The 17,051-nt window shown below is 55.9% G+C and overlaps 1 protein-coding gene across 1 annotated transcript; it reads right to left on the bottom strand.

Moving 5' to 3' along the window:
- Positions 1-497: 497 nt before the first annotated feature.
- Positions 498-1,610, bottom strand: aah1 (Adenine deaminase; the record flags this gene model as incomplete). The annotated part of the gene is made up of 1 exon (XM_037317592.1): positions 498-1,610. The coding sequence occupies one exon, from the start codon at positions 1,608-1,610 to the stop codon at positions 498-500; it is 1,113 nt and encodes a 370-aa protein (XP_037182604.1).
- Positions 1,611-17,051: the final 15,441 nt, after the last annotated feature.

Raw genomic sequence — 17,051 nt, 5'->3', positions numbered from 1 at the left:
GCGGGAAGGCTATCATCCCTCATCGCCGTGTACATGGAGGTATTCGTCTCCAAACACGCGACCAAGTCTGTATGCGAGCGGACTAGGTACTTGACGAGGTGGAAAGGTCGAGGGCGAAGGAAAATGAGAGACGACGCCCGCACTTTGATTCTAGGCTCGAAATATTTGAGGAGCTTGGAACTGCTGAGATGCTGATACTGACGAAGCAACGACGACAACGTCGAGGACGGCAAGGATGACGACGTTGAGAGGACAACAGTAGCAAAGCCTCGGAGGATACTGGCAATCATAGCAGGGACGACGACGACGACAGCAGTACCAAGGACGGCATTGATGATAAGGAGCATCTAAAAGCTTGGAGAACCAAACACGAAGCCGTCCTTGGATGTGTTCTATTGCAAGCCGGCCACCCTCTTTCTAATCAAGCCTCAGGTCATATTCAAATTGTCCCACCAAGACTCGGAGAACGCCAAAATCCATTCCCAAAACTACTCAAATCACAAACTTCTCTTTTGCGCCGCGAGGCTTTCCATTCTTTCCTCCAAGGCCAGCACGGCCTTGTGTCTAGAAACAACCGCCTCAATCTCCTTCTTCAGCTGCGTCTTCCTCTCCTCAGAGCACCAGCTGCCCTCCACCGACCCAACCGCAATGCCCTCCCACTCCTCCATGGTCAGCTTAAACGCCTCCTGCACCGCAAAGTAGTTCTCCAGAATGTACCCGCCAAAATACGCCGGGTCGTCGCTGTTGATGCTGAACCGCACCCCCTTATCCAGGAACTCCCGGATGGGCAGCTCCTTGATCTCCGTCACGCCGCGCAGCACGACGTTCGAGATGGGACAAAGGCTGAGCAGCGTCTTGGTCTGCGCCAGCCGCGCCATGAGGGCCTCGTCCTCGTTCGACCGGCGTCCGTGGTCGACGCGCTGCACGTCCAGGTCGTCGAGCGCCGAGACTACAAACGCCGCAGGGCCCTCCTCCCCCGCGTGCGCCGTGCGCCGGACCCCCGCCTCCCGGGCGGCGTCGTAGATCGGCTTAAACATCTTGGGTGGGTACGGCGCCTCGCTGCTCGACGCGCCCACGCCGGCGATGGTCCCGTCCGCGAAGTGGCCCGCATCCTTGGCCTCGAGGAACATGCGCAGGCCGTCCTCGACGGGGCAGTGCTTGAGGAAGCAGACGATGTACTCGATCGTCATGCCAAAGTCGGCCTCAGCGCGGCGGCGCGCGCGAACGAGGCCCTCGACGACAGTCTCGTACGAGACGCCACGGCTGGTGTGCGCCTGGGGGTCGAAGAAGACCTCCGCATGGCGGACGCCCTGCAAGTTTGCCTTTTCAAAGTAGGCGTACCCCAGCTTCTCGAAGTCTGAGATGGTGAGAAGCACGGAGAATCCGATAAAGTAGTAGTGCAAGAAGTCGTCAAGGGACGTGAAGTTGCGGTACCGCTCGTACAGGGCCTCGACACTCGCGAAGGCCGGATCCTTGTCAGAGGGCAGGGAGATGTTGTTCTGTTCGGCGAGGCGGAACAACAGCTCAGGCCCCAGCGAGCCCTCGATATGTATGTGGTGCTCGCATTTGGGTAGATCGACAAGGAAATCGTGGAGCTTGTCGTTGCACATTCTGCGTAAACTCGCCTTTCCCCCTAGGCTGAAAGGTGATGGATGGGTAAGTCGGCTTGAGAGGCTTGCAAGCTGCTGCTGTTGCTGCTGCTGTGAAGTCGGCGCCCAAAAAGGTTGATGCGGTGGTGTGTGGTGTATAACGGGATGTTTCACCTCGAAAAGTTTGCCCAAGTGTCGACGTTTCTGCCTTTGTCGTTCACGACCAAAATAGATCCTGTCGAAATTCTAGAAGTATTGAAGACTAACGCACGGCTTGGTGCCTCTTTTGGTCTTTTTGGCCCTTTGAAAGTTTCTCAAAACCTTGCATCATGATTTGGTGAAGCGTTTTCATCGTCTCCATCGAGCTATCGTTACGTTATCAATCGGTCGCCCCCTCGATGAGTCAACGGTCGGCGACCGCCGCCTCTCTTTGACGGAGGCCAGCGAAGCGTCGCTCGCCGAGGTGTCGACGCGCTTGCATCGCCGCTTTACCCTCTCCGGCGATGGCTGATCACCTTGTGGCCTGAACACGCAATGTGGATTAATAGTTGGAGATATCTAATCCGTCCTGCAACGGTCTTGACGGGTATCGACAATGGCGAAAGGAGGCTGCCCATTTCGGGCCGGAGAAACAAGCTTCCAAAACACATGAAGCATTGTCCAGGCTTGAGTACAACGCGAGAACGAGGCTGAAGACAAAGGTTCCCCTGGTCAAGTAAGCTTCCCGTGCCACGGATCCGGAGGCGAGCATCGCCAGAATCCCCAGCAGTTCAGCCGTTTCCCTCTTGCGAGTGGACCAGGTTTCCGGGCTCGCGACGGCCTGCGGCATTAAACGCACGACCAACGAAGCTGTCGAACGACAAGACGGTTTGAAAATATCCATGTGAAGCGAGCTAAGAGTTGCATCGACATGGGAAACATGAGATGAAATGTGACCTACGACGAAACAAGCTCCGCAAAACCAAGCACATCGCCCGCTTGTCGCAACGGTCATGTCGCAGCCGCTTGCATCGGGGCAGCATCTCACGTCTTACTGACTGACATTTACAGATCACATCGCCTTCCGGGAATCCGTGAGCCGACATGGCATGTCGCAGAGGGCAGCAGTTGAGTATCGAAAATGTCGACAATGACGTGCATGGTCGGGAATGCCTCGTCGAAGTATGTGCGACTCACTCCACAGGCGGCTGCTCTCCGGATGGGCCATTGTCAAGATGATGGACGAGTAAGCCGCGAGACAGCTCGGGCTGCAATCCTAATTCATCTTCGCCTGGCTCTGCACGTTGTCGCAGGATCTTTGTCTTTGTCGAGTCACTCAAATCCGCAAGAATCATTGCTGTCCTCATGGAAGCTTGCAGTTGTAAGGTGCAGGCAGGAGGCACACCCAGCTTCAATCCGCCATCCAACTTGTCAAGATCCTAATCTGCACCTTACCGTGCCTGGTTGACTAGTGACCGGCTGTCTCTCGGATCATCCCATGCAGGATTCAATTCCATGGGCGGAAATGGCTTGTCTCCAGAGTCCAGACCTTTCCCATTGCTTTTTCTTGTCGCAGAAGGCAGAGGTCTCAAGAACCTGCCGATTCCCCGGTTATTTTTCTCGGGGGCTGACGTGCTGGCGGGAGTCGGCGCCGCTGCTCCCCAAGACCACTGGTTAAGCCTGCCGTAGGGATCATCCCGGGCCTGGGTTGGACGTCAACTGGTCGTCGCGAGGGCTGATCAGTGATCCCAGTGTTTTGACTGCAGGGTAAGTCGTGGGCCTCACAGGGCAAGGAACGTAGGGGCAAGGGACGTAGGATGAGAAAGAAAGAAAAGAAAAAAAAAACACCGCAGACGACAAGGGTACGGTGGGCAGATCCGTCGGGTCGTGGGACGCGAGGAACGACACCCGATGGATGGGTGGCTTGGTCAGAGTGAAGCAGTCCAGCTTTTTCTCGCATCGTTGAAACTTCTGGATGATATTCCCAAGCTTGTCAGATGGACGGCCGAACACGCCTCCTCAGGCTGTTGCTCCGAAGAATGCAGCGGACAGTGCCCTTGTCTGGTCTGGTCTGAGCCCCCTCGAAGGGTCTCTTGGCCCTTGACATGGTCGATTGTCAGCCCCATCCATGCTGGCACGGGCAATCCCATGGTGTCTGTGACGTGAGCCGTCGCAACCATCGATCTCCAACCGAAAAGAAGCCTCCGCCAGCCATACCTCCAAAAGCTTATCGCCAGAAATAGCTCCCAAGACCGTGTTTGATGGGAGTATGGGTTATGCCGTCTTTCGTCCCTTCATCCCTTGTGTGTCTTTTAAGCTTGTCATGGCCGTTTCCGTGCGCGCACCTGATGCTTGTGCGCAACAACATGACCGTTGCCCACGTTCGTGTCGAGCCTTGTGTGCGTGTTCTAATTCTGTCCGTTTGAAGTCAGCAACCACCATCTTGTCAGACTTTGCATCTCTATACCTTATCCAAAGATTTGGGATGTGACTGCAAACCTTCTTCTTGAAGATCGACAGCACGCCTCGGTCACCACGAGGAATTCAAACTTCCTACCGACGCTCCCGTACTCCGTGCTGGACCCGTCCCGACGTCCTCCCGCCGTGTCTGCACCCAACCCGCGGGCGAGGATGCTCCTGGGTGGCACCCATGCAACCCCACCGAGAGGAATGTGAGAACCATTCAGACAGACCATCTGCCCCAGCTTCATGCAAGTCGGCAAGGGCTTCTCTGGTCACCCTGTTTCACACGGCTTGCAGACCGCCTGTTGGCAATACCCAACTGCCGCTATGGAGTCACTCTCTCCGCATCATTCTTCGGGTGCGGTTACTCTTAGTTGATGTTCGCCAGAGACACGAACAGAGACACGGGTTGAGCTAAATGCCCAGCGCTCACTGATAGGGTGTCTGTTGGTATCGCTTCCGGCAAAAATTGCGAACTCACAACTTCCCCTGCAGCTTCCTCTGAATTGAGCTGCAAGTATGCTTTGCCCTGTTGATCATGTTGATCCAGAAGGCTATGGACCATCACGCTGGTCGTTTTGCGCATGTTGTGTCGAGTCTCTCTCTCTAATTAAGTGTGGGCTGCCACATGGAGCTTCCGTCGCACGGCATCGCGCCGTACTTGGTCGCGCACTCAATTTAAGCTATGCGATACGATGTCGCCAGCACCCGTTATTGTGTCCCTCGCAGACCGCGACGGCCGTGTTACGTAGCGTGCCACCACGGAAGAGTCGATGCTCCGCGGTCCTCGGCACAAGACACGATGACCACGCGGGCGCCATCAAGTCATGACATTATCCAGTACCGCCTGGATTGGTGGAAAGTGGAAAGTAGGTTGCCAGTTGATGGGAGATCCATAGTCCAAGCTGAGGTTTGATAATAAAGTCACAACCACCAACGACGCCGTCTTGTATGCGGGGTTGCACACCACTTCTGCCTTGCCTCGTAGATGGTGATCACGCTACCCAGGACGCTGTTCCCTCCCGGTGGAAATACCGAATGACACCTTAAGTCCCAGCGACGGTCGATGGCGTCTCCGCGGTCCCGTAATTGACCGAGTCGGGGCCTCTGTGCAACTCGGGCTGCTGCAATGATGCTTGCATTGTAACACGCGCTGTACTTGGTCCGTTTCGGTGCTCCAAGATGGTGTAGTTGGAGGGGGCGGAGGATGTGCCAGTTTGGACACTAGAGGCCGTGCCGGTGACGGGATGCTGCCACAGCTAAACTCGACTCTGCTCGGTTATCACCCAATCTTTTGTGCGCTAAGAAGTCTAAGGAATCAGATAAACTGGCAGCGGGTTGGTCTGTAATAGTAGATTCGCTTCGCGGATGGAACCTGGCAAGTCACTCCTCCGGGGTGTCATGTTTCATCAGGGCCGACAAGCCTTGAGCTCGAGCCAGCTTTTCTAGGTACGCCAATCGCGCCAGCAGCATGGCAGGTGTGGTCGGTTGTGGGCGGCACCATGGAACGGTCTCGAGGGTCCCGAGAACTCTGATAACCAAAGTCAGCATGCCAAAGGCAAGCAATGCTGTTGTCTGTGGGCATTAAACACACGGAATAGCAACGCGGGAGCATCGTCTATCCATGGTTGAATTAGCTATTAATACAATGAGCGTGCGGAGCCGATCTCATCCATACAACACGCAGATTCGGCATTCGGTTGGGATGAGATGCGATGCGTCGGCTCCACAGCTCCTTTAGGCCAAATCTCCTGTGCGTGCAGACTCGTGCCTATAACTTCATGCTGTTAATCTGCGGCAGAGGAACGGTTGATGTTGGCAAAGGGGGCGGGGGCGGAATGGCGTCGTTAATGAGCGTTATATCGAACCGGTCCCGAGCTAGCGCGGCCGTCGTCGGTCTTGTGCACAGATGTAGACTTGCGGCAACGTCAGCATCTCCATCCGTCCCCATTCCACATGGCACTGTTCGGGCTCCATAATCCATCAGATTGCAAAACCCCTGGTATCATCGTGTCTTGTTGACCTTGTTCATGGTTGATTTGTGTAGCCGCCGTGACCCGAGCAAAAGTCTCTAGCAACGGCTCCCAAAGGCAACAAACGATGGCGATCTAAAGGTACTGTACGAGTCGAGGATCGCGTTACATTTGCTGCAGCAAGCTCGCTGTGCCGGCAGGAACGAGTCGTGCAACAGGCCCCTTCTGCGTACGACTGGCAGCCATGTTTGTGAGCACCTGTTGTGCAACCATCTGCCACTGCTCACTGATCTGCGCTTTAGTCACGCAATCCTCTACCGTGGCTTGGGAAGCTAGTCAGGACGCACGCCAGCTGAGACTGCCTTGGGTGCCCTGCGCTGGGGGCGAGACAGGCTGGACGGGTAGAAGCCGGGAGACAACCGGAGCGCGGGAGCCTCAATTCCTGCGGCCTTGGACCTCCTGCATCCTACAGATGATCGGCTTGCAAGAAGGAAGAAGCATAAGATGTCTGTCCCTAAGGTGTTTGGATCGCTAGCTTTTGCTGTTCGTCCTGCGCATCAAAAGGTAAACCCCGCGTCGCAGTGGTTGCTCAGGTTGGTATTGCTGGCGTCTTGTTCATTTCGTGCTGGTTCTGATCAATGCATTAGCTCCGGGTCGGTCACTGAACATGGGCATGGCTGCTTCTGCTTCATGGATAGAGTACCGATGTCTGCTCCGATGCTCAACACCCTTTTTATGCAATGAACGATGCGGACCAGTGGAGCAGTGAATCGCTACAGCAGGCCTCGACCACTGTGGTGTCCGAACCAAGTATCCGTACCATGCCGAAAACGTCCCAACCCCATGGCGGACGTGCCCTGCTTGGAGAAGGGTGTGAACCCCTCCGAACCTTACAAGGGACGTCTCCATATCGGAGGATTCGACCGATGTTGGCCTGTGTGCCATTGGCAGCTAGCTGCCTAGCGCGTTGAGAAGTAGCTTGCAAGTAGCGAGTTAGCCAAGGGGTCGGAAGCCATCTCTGCGTCTCGTTCTTGACGTGGAGGCGATAAGCATGGCCGTGGCTGGCCGTTCGTGTGCCGTAGTACTGGGTGGGAACATACACGCAGCCTCCGAATCTCGTCGGCCGCATATTCATCGGGAAGTGGGATGCTGCGTCGTGATAGATGCATTTGCCAGCCCCTATTAGGCGAGAAAACAGCGTCTCAAAGGGCCATGAGGAAGAAAGGGGAAGGGATCGACTTGTGCGGCTGGGCTCTGCTGGGAGACGAAGCCGGCGGCCAGCAGAACTAGGCCCCCTTAGAGCTCGTGCTGTGCTGTAGTAGGTATTGCGTCCGCCGCTGCATTGTGTACTGTCTGCCCAGCTAGAGCTCCTGCTGCAGGAGCAATAGTGTGTCTGGAGACTTGGTGTAGTACAAGCTTGGGGGGAACAATCCGACAAGGACAGGGCTTCATGAGCGCTGTGGCCGCTGACCTTCGACACACGACAGCGGACACGGGGCGTTCCAGGGCGGGAAGACGCGGTTTGCGAGATCAAATCTTGCGCAACCAAGATGATGTTCCAGCCCTGCGCTGAGGGAATCAGGCCCACGCCATTGGTCGGCTCGGCTTGCTTGCGCTCGGCTAACTGGCCGAGCGCCTAACTTGTGCCGTGATGCATTAAATAAGATGGCAGATCGGGAGCGGGAGGAGGAGCAGAGGGCGAAGCAGGAGGCAGGAGGCCGCATACAAAACCAGGCACACGTCGAGGTGCTGTTTGATACCCTCTGGGTTCCAGTGATGCCGTTGCCACTGCCGCTGCTGCGAGGGGGTTCGATGCTACGCCAAGTGCGTGGCAGTCTGACAGATATTCGGGGAAGAAACGAGAAGCCTGGGACTCCTGGCGAGCGTGTCGGAGGAAATTTCGGGCCATCGGCAGCGATGTCGATGTTTTTGGCTGGGGTTCTGGGGCGCTTCTCACTTTCAGGTTTCCGGTACCTGAACGCGAACCGAAATGGACCTTTGGTACCGTAGCAAACAGTGGCAGTCAGGTGGTACGCAGCCTGATTGTAGGGGGCAGACAACGTGGCTACGGCGCCTCTGACCGGGTTGCCAGATCCAGCCCAGAGCCAGAGGTATTAGTGTTGCGACGTAATACTCTGTGCCGTGCTCGCAGCCGGAAAATCCCATCCATTGCAAAAGGTGTGGGCAACAAACTGGTCGGTGTAACTTCAACCACTACTCATGTGTTCACGGGTAGGGATACGGGTCGGTCACTGCAAATCGCTGCCATGTCTTCTCCAGTGATGCCGGACATCTGGCCGAAGATGTCGTCGACAACTGACCATCGTCAGCCTGTAGTGCAAGTAGCGTGGGATGGAACTGGAGCCTCCCCCGTTCGCACGTTTGCTGTCAACGGTTCTCGGCCTGGCCTGGCCCTCTCTGCTGGCATGTTATCCCGGTTGCTAGTGGCGTAACCCCTCCCTCTGTGCAGCGTGCCCTGGGCAGTTTAGGCCTGGCAAGTGTCATCCGTGCGTGGCACCCCGAGCAGGACGGAGCTTGTGGGACATGATTCGGGGAAATTGGATGGTCGTGACACCTCGAGGATGCGATATCGTATGGAGCCACTTTATGAGCTTTTGGGGGCATCCGGAATCCGGATGATACCGACTGATTTTTTAGTGGTGATACCACTGCGATGGGGTTGAAATGCGGAATCCTCCAAGTGGGCATCAAAGTAGTCAATCTGCGGGCCCGGTAGCACTGCCACTAGCCCAGGAGGCGGTCGTCATCAAAATCCCCGGCCGGCGGAACCTCTCTGCAAGATTTTCGATGTAATTGCAAGTGGCACATTCTCTTTACTGCGTGCTCCATACGCCTGGTAGCGCCTGTAGATATGGTTAGCGACTACGGATCGTTGCCGTACCTTGAACCTTGGGCGTGTTGGTGTGAAGCTCAACATCTCCACCAAATCCCAAGGGTGACCAGATGTGAACAGTCAAAGTCAGAGACGGCTTTGAGGAAAAAAAATCATCATTTAGCGACGACATTGGTGGGCGGCGTGGGGCCGATGGCTCCTGGATCGGCAGAGGCAGGGCGAGATGGAGCCTTGCGTTGAGAATGCCGAGTTTGTACTCTGTACCGCAAGCTTCGTGGGCACAAACTTCGTGGACGGTGGGTTGTAGACGTGGATGTGGTTGGTGCTAGGCCGAGTCGTTGACGGTCCACGGTTTGACGGCATCGGGCTTAAGGCGGTAATTCGGGGCTAGAGCTGCCCGTGGATGATCTCCAGCCGGCAGGTGGGTTGCGATGGAGGTTATCCGGATGGGGGCATTGACTTCTTGGATCGGAGTACCAGCAGCCGACTCGTTGTAGTGTATGACGCCGGTGGTTGCTTGGTCCTTTTCCATATCTGTACCTTGCTATATATTGTACCTCGGTATGACGCCGGTGGGAGCTAACGTCTGGCAGTTGTGTAGGCTTCGGCTGGCCAGGCGATTGGGGAAAGGCTAATTGCATTCCTTTCAGATGTCGGAGCGTGGCTGACCTGGCAAGTGGCACGCGCTTGCTGCAATGAAGAGGAGGTGAGAGTACTGCAATAATGCAAAGTAGGCATCATCCATGGGCGGTTGATGTCTACCGCGATTGATGGCCCCGATGGGATGTGGAGGACGGTCGGGACTTGGCCCGGATGCGAGGTCGGGTGAACAGGACCAAATGCCTCGGGCCCCGGGCAGGCAGACTGGTACTCGTACAAAGGCAAGGTTCATTTTGTCTGAATCGTTTGCCTTTGCGGGCGACGATGTTTGTTGAGGAACCGCCCGCGTCCGTATGGAAGCCCGACTCGTGTAAGTGAAAGCGACGTGACGCAGCGACAGACCGCCTCAACAGACAAAAGTGTTTGGGGCTCCTCCTCAAACCCAGTCGCCGAAGGCGAATGGTTGGCGAAGCAGGTACCAAAAGGCATGGGCCATCGTGGAGATGTTATCCGGATCAGGTCCAAGGTGTTGATCAGGGTTCGGCTGGCCTTCCGGCATGGGCGTAGCACATAGATTGGACCAGGTCGAGGCCAAGGGCAAGTCCAGGAGGTCGCGGAGTGTGTGGGATGGTATAGACGAACCAAGGCGAGGATGGCCTGCCTGCATGGGCCAGTCAGTGGGCGATAGAAAATCTTGCATCAAAGTCTCGTCTGAGCTCGTAAACTCGGCGGAGTACTGCGTAGCACGTAGGTAGGGTAGGTAGCAGAGGCGAGGAAGAGTTGCGTTGCTGGCGTACCTCGTAGGTGGTGCGTCCGGATGTTGCCCCGTAGGCGAATGGATATGGATAGAGGCATGGAACGGAAAGCTGACCGCGCAGGACGAGTCGTCGTTGAGCAAATTCCGGGCTCGGGACCCCAGGTGCCAGGCTCCAGGCTCCAGGATCTAGGTAGGGGTGCGATACCGAACAGGGAAACAACGACAGTTCTCTCGGTCGGGAAGGCACGGAGGTGTGGAGGTACGGAGGTACATCGGAGGATCGCCCTGTCTGCTTGGGGACGCTAATCCGATACGGGACTAGTAGAGTACGTAAGCCGTGTCGAGGGACGCTAAGGAGATGGAAGGAACAATCACCACTGAGCAGGCGCAATGTCGATGTACTATGTACAGCGCATTTGCTGTGCCTCTACTTGCAGCCGAAGGAGGAACCTTGGCTTGGGGCCGGGGAGCCACCAGGTCGCGGTTGGTGGCACACATTTCTCATCATGAATAGGTCCAGGGTTACGTCAGGGTGCGAATAGCGGCCAGGGAGGACGCACGAGGAAGAGTTCGAGACGGGAGAGACTCAGACAGGTACGGAGTAGGGTAACAGTAAGGTGAGGCAGGTACATACATACGTACGAGCACCGCATAAGGCTTTGGACATTAGGCAAGTGCCGTCTGCCGAGTTCCATTGGCTCCAACGCCAGCTGCCGATCTCACAGTTTATCTGAGTGGCCTGCGCCTCAGGCACAAAGCCAAAGTTGCAGTCGAGACGGGACCCCAATCGCCCATGTAAGTGTCAGTGTCTCTTCACTTTGTTTTGCCAGGCGGCCTCGCGAAACCATTAAGCGTCTGTCATGAGGTGAAGAGATGGAGAGAACTGGAGTCCGAATGTTGTTCAACTGGTGGCAGGAACCAGTCCGGGAAGCGATATCGCGGCAAGGTCCCTATGGTAGCATCTTACCTACCTTACGGTTTACCTCAGGTACGTGCCTGCATTCCTCAACATGCGCAAAGGCCCCACTTGGGAATCTGATGGATGCCTCGTATGTCGGGCCGCAGGCAGTCAATTCAAGGCCAGAGTCGTGTCGTGGAAGGAGACCATGAGATGGCCAGACAGCAGGCACCAGGTGGGATGTAGCAAATGGCAGGTGGCACAGGGCAAGGTGTGTCGTCGCTGCTGTGCAAGTGCAAGTGCTGCGGTGGTTTGCTCTAGGAAGGTACGGATAGGCGTAAGGTAGGTAGGTAGGTACTCTTTCCTGGAGGGAGGTGCCTTCCTTTCGCCTTGCCCTGCCTCGCCTCGCCCCTTCCAACAGCTGAGAACTCAGCAGCAGGTGCAGGTGCAGGTGCAGGTGCAGATGTCTGCCCGCCAATTTCCTTCATCTCACCCTGCCTGGCGTGGGCTGGCCTGGCCCCAACTTCCCTGCTTCACGTTGCCTTGTGCTGGAGTCTGGCCTCGAACTTTTCATCTCCTCTCCTCTTCTGCAGGTCGATCATGTCCATCTTCATCACAGCTGCAGCAACGCTCCCTGCTGTCTAATCAACCCAATGCCGAGCGAGTTCCCATCAAATGTTTCCACGGCAAATGCGGACGCGCACCTGGAATTGGCAGCGGAATTGGAACTCTCGCTCTGAGCCCCTCAATTCAATTCAATCAGTCAAACAGTCTCTGCTTCCGGGTCCCGACTCCTCCTCGCCCGACTCTGTTCTTCGACTCGGAAACTCTAAGCCTGGGGGGAGGCAATCAATGTACCTTACCTTGCCGAGTACCATACTTAGCAGCACGGCTGCGAGTGGATGGAGGAGGTCCCAGAGTAATTGACCACAGCCTCGGAAATCACCGTGCCGCCCGTCGCCATCTATTCCTAGCACCACCATCACCATCACCACCAACAACAGCACTATCACCATATATTGTCGCTTGGAGCCGAACGGGCACCGCGAAACACTGCCCGCTCAGGGATCCCTCTTGATTTCCAACCTGGCCGCTCCAGCAATAGCATCCCCCCTACTGTCGGTCCGGAGCGACCAAAGTCAAGGCAAACCAAATAGGTCATCGCAAAGAACTGCAGCCGGAGAGCCCATTCCAGTGAAGCGACCGACGCAAAGCAAGGCAAAATCATCAGATCAAAAACTGTTGGACCGACCTTCCCCTCATCTTTCAACCCGCCTCAGACATAATGGGGGTGCGAGCATTTCCGTCTCTCGCCAACCGTCTCTTGTTTGGGAATGGCCTGATTTCACCCCATTAATCAAAACAAGCAATACCGAATGACTTTCTGACTGTTGCTATTCTTGAACATGCCCGCACTCATTCTGCAGCCAACTCAGCCCAGGCACGCCGCACCCAAGGACCAAGTCGGACGACAACGACCTTGCTTCTGATTCTCTGATTGCACACATGCGGGACACTCAGACTTTCAACTCTATCGCCCTCTCAGATGAACACTGATGAACGCCCGTCTCCAAAGCCACCCTTACCCGCCATATCCTGGATCGACATTCCGCAACAGGCCGGCAACCAGCCACAGGAAGAAGCCTGCCGGAGACGCTCTTGAAACCACCATGGATGAACTAACATGTGCCTGGATGGGATGCCGCCGGCTCTCTCTCTCCCTCTCTTCCAACCACAGGCGAGGCGGCGACGACACAACCCTACCTCCAAAAGACCAACCGTAAGACCTTGCCTTACGTTATCAAACGGCTGAAGCTACTCTCGACGTACTCGGCTCGAACTGGAGGGCGTTCTGGGTGGGATTCTGGGACAAAGGCACGGCCTATGGATACTTGCGCTACGCTACAGATGCCAACTGCGACGGCGCCACGGATTAGCACCCTCCCGTGCAGCTGCTCGGGACCCGGAGTCGAAACCTGGTCCTGGTCCTGGGGTCTTTCAATCGCGACTTTGGCGGGACACTCGCACTCACACCCACACCGATCTGACTGGTCGACCTGACCGCGACTGGCACTGGCACTGTCGCTGGCGTTGGCTTTTGGCTTCGTCTTCGTCTGTTGCCCCTTGATTGATATGTCGATTCGTTGCTTGTTTCTCCAATGACATCGGGCTGTCACGTCACTGCTGCCATTGCCACAGCCACCAACACCCACCATGGTTCGTCAACAGTGACCAGACACACTACCCGCCCGCACAACTAATACAACTTCACACCACCAACATCCGCCTCAAGCCATCCCAGCTACCTATGCCGCTAGGAAAGAAGCTTGAACTCGGTGCGTGCTGCCCGAGATAGCCCTCGGTTACCTCTTTACGACCACCATTCCTCTCGTAAGCCCACCATCCCAGCGCACCGCACTCCTCTTCTCCACAGTCCACACACCTACCTACGGGCGGAACTCAACGAACCCGCTGTGGAGGTCCGTTTGGTTTGCCGTTCCTCCCCGGCCGACCTCGCCGGTTGAACGGCTGAGCTCCCCCCTCTCACAATGGATTGCCGGCGCTCATCCTTTCGTTGACGGAGAATCGAGACTGTCTCAACGTCCGGGGGCCTTGCACTTGAGTTTTGAGAGCTGCCACACTAAAGCCCAACCCAACGACGGCATTGACTAGCGCCGCTATTGTGCCCGGCCAGGACCTCGCTCTTTGCTATTCCAGACAATACCCGCGAGAACCACATTGTGCTACTGTACCTACCCTGCCGGAGCCCACGCAATGGTACACGAAAACGAAGCCTCCAGCACAAGGCTAGGGATAGCCAGAGGAGGCGAACCCCTCGCTTCGCATCGTCCCATCTGGCGCAACTTATGTTAACGCCCGTTCGTTGACTCCAACGGTTAGGCAGTTACACATGATCCGGGGCTGCGGCGCTGCAGAGACCATTCGGGAGACTTTCTCATAGCACAGACAACCGATCAATCATCATATCAAAAACGAAGAGAAAACAAGAACCAAAAAAAAAAAAAAAAAAAAAAAAAAAACACCTCAAGCGTTGACCTAAAGACCTGAGAAACTGCGTATCCCTGCCCGGGATCCTGGCCATCCCGATTCCCCGCCGATGTTTTTCCTTTGGGAACAGACGGGAACAGGAACAGACCGGCCAGGGGCCAGGGCCCTGGACGATGCAGCTCTCAGCTTGACTCGAGTTCTTTCAGATTTCTTGGAGTTCCTGCTCCAAGTCCCAGCACAGCCTGCTCCACGGCCCCGATATCCCAAGGGTGTGGACCAGGCCACCACGCAGCAGCGGGCGGGCTAAACAGTTGCATCAGTTCTGTATTGTGTTGTCTACGGATAGCTGAATTTTCGCCGCCGTTGGCTCAGCAGTTGGAAGTCTTTTCTGCGGCGCATGCCAGAAAACACGCTACAACGCGCTGTGTGTGGTGCGGTGCCCTTAGTGTGTGCACATCCTGGACGCCACTTTCGACGACAACACACCAATGCCGCCGCAGGCTTGCAGCCCAGCGCCATGTAACTCTCCTCGCGGCGCCTCACCTTACACATCGGACAGTCTCCGACCGGCTCACGCCTTGGCCTTGGACTATGCAGTTTTGACGTTGTTTGTCCCATGAAGAGGACCCGGCGTCTACCACCCGTCGCTGCGTCCGGCCTGGGATCTGATTTTCTGGAACCGGGACTTGAACAATCGCCCCGTCCAACCTCTCAAAGGCCAAAATCAACTTGGTGCTTGCGGGGTTGTGGCTCACACTGACCTCTGCCTGCCACTTGTCACCCACGGCAAGACGAACGTCACGCCAATTCGGTTTACCAGCGTTCCCCTCGCCAGCCATGGCTTATTCTTAGCACTGTCGTCTCTGACCTTCCTCTTTCGTGCCGTTTGGTGCGTTTGATCGGCTCCTTGATAGGAAGAAGACAGGACGACAGACCATCTCCAGGCGCATTCAAGCTCGCCCACACACCCTTGCAAGGATGTCTTTTGCAGTGCTGATCTGTCCCGCCCCGGGCTACTGGGTGTGTGGGATCACTGGCCCGTCGTCTTTCTACACCGTCGTCACTACTCACTCCAGGGCACCAGCCTAACCTACCTACCCCACGGCACCGCGTGGGCATACCGGTAGAAGTACGTCAAAACAGAAATTTTGCCCGTCAGTGTATCCGTATGCTTTATTACCACGAGGGTATTGCTCTCTGGGCCACGCAACGCCTCGCCCCTCGGTTGAGTACCACAGCCACTTCTCTCCAGTCAGTCTGGGAACTTCCGGCAGTACAACCCCATCATACTTGTTTTGCATTGGGCTTCCACAGATATTGCTCGTCAACTATAGAGTACTCCTTGCGCTCAATATCTGTCCTGCGTCTTCCATTGGAGATCACCGTTCGTGCCCACCTTAATACGACCGTCATATCACATCTGTCTTCATGCTCATCGCCCACCCCTGAATCGTTCTGGGCTTTCCTTTTATACATACCGACTTCAGTCTTGACTTCCAGGACCAGCTCACTTCTTTTGGTTTTGCCAAGACCAGTCCCATCTTGCACCGACAGATTGGACCGGCTCAGGCCGTGGTTGATCAATAACACCGGTGGTTCAACGACTGTCTGCGTCATCAAATGCGGATTCCTCTTCGCACAAAATATCTAGTTACTCCTTTTTGTCGCCGACCATAATTGTCACTTCCTGGAAACGATTCTATCGCATCCTACTCAGAACATAGCCGAAGCCAGGCGGCTGACACCCTCCTTCAAAGACACCCGAAAACAGGTCACGAATCAAAGTGTTTCGAACAGTGATTGCGCCCCAATTCCGGGTCTTGTCCCCCTTCTCAGGCCGTCCAACTGCAGCAGAGGTCCGTCACAGTCCTTGAGCAGTGACTGCGTTCGCCGGCTGGGCCTGTCAAACTCCGGCCAAGAAACGTGGTAGCGGCCGTTGGAAGGAAGCCCATTTGTCGCCATTCTGCGGTTCCGTCGGCTTTAGGCCTGTCAAACTCGTCACATTCCACCCTGCCATTGACACCGGCTGGCTCTTCGAACCCTTGCAACATCATCACGTCTGTTGCGTGGCCAGTGGACCGTGTTCTTTTGCGGCAACGTGCAGATTCCCGCCCCTGCGAAAACAGTCCCCGCCAATCTCAACCCCTAGCCAACAGCCCGGAGAGCAGCCTCGAATCGGTCAACGGATACTGGAGAAACGCAACAAGCACACCAAGGCGATGTAAGAACCCTGCTCTGGGTGCTGACTTTCCTTCCCACACAGGGTTTGGCGACGCCATCCTACGCCACGCGTTTGAGAAAGCTGCGAGCAACGTTCGCTTGTCCCTTGCTGAAGCCCTGTCTGCACCAGTCTATCGACACCTTTCGGAGAGATAAAACGTCAATCGGGCTTTCGGTTCTGCCACCGAAATATGCTTATTGCCCGTTGGTCTCAGCAGTGAACAAGACACGTGTTTGGCCGTTGCAGAAAGGTCGAGAACCAGCCGCTACCCGACGGACCGCACACGACATACACACAGAGCATAGCTTGGTGGCTGAGAAAGAATCTGTTGAGACGTTGACAGACACGGGCTCGCACATTGTCTGCAAGCAGAGGGTGAACTCTTTTCTGAGGGTTTCGCCGAGACATCCTTGGACTAAGAAGGTACGTGGATGTCACTGTTTCGTTTTCCCCTGTCCCATGCCTTGGTCAATCGAAATATCGTCCCCTTTATCAACTCAGCAAAAGCACCTCAATATCGTACGTCGCTCCAGATATTGGTTAAGTGCCCTCTGTTATAACCGGCTAGTACGCAATGCCACGGACATTACCCTTATGCCAGATTTTATGACAAGATCGGGTCGCGGTTACGTGGTCAGGGCCATGCTTGTCGGCCGTCGTCAAACCAATCAACCCGCTGCGGCCATTGGCAGCGAAAAAGCCCCGAAG

The sequence above is a fragment of the Colletotrichum aenigma genome, assembly GCF_013390185.1.
Source record: "Colletotrichum aenigma strain Cg56 chromosome Unknown KSG_Cg56_contig02, whole genome shotgun sequence".
Lineage (NCBI taxonomy): Eukaryota > Fungi > Ascomycota > Sordariomycetes > Glomerellales > Glomerellaceae > Colletotrichum > Colletotrichum aenigma.
This window is presented reverse-complemented; position numbering and strand designations above follow the sequence as displayed.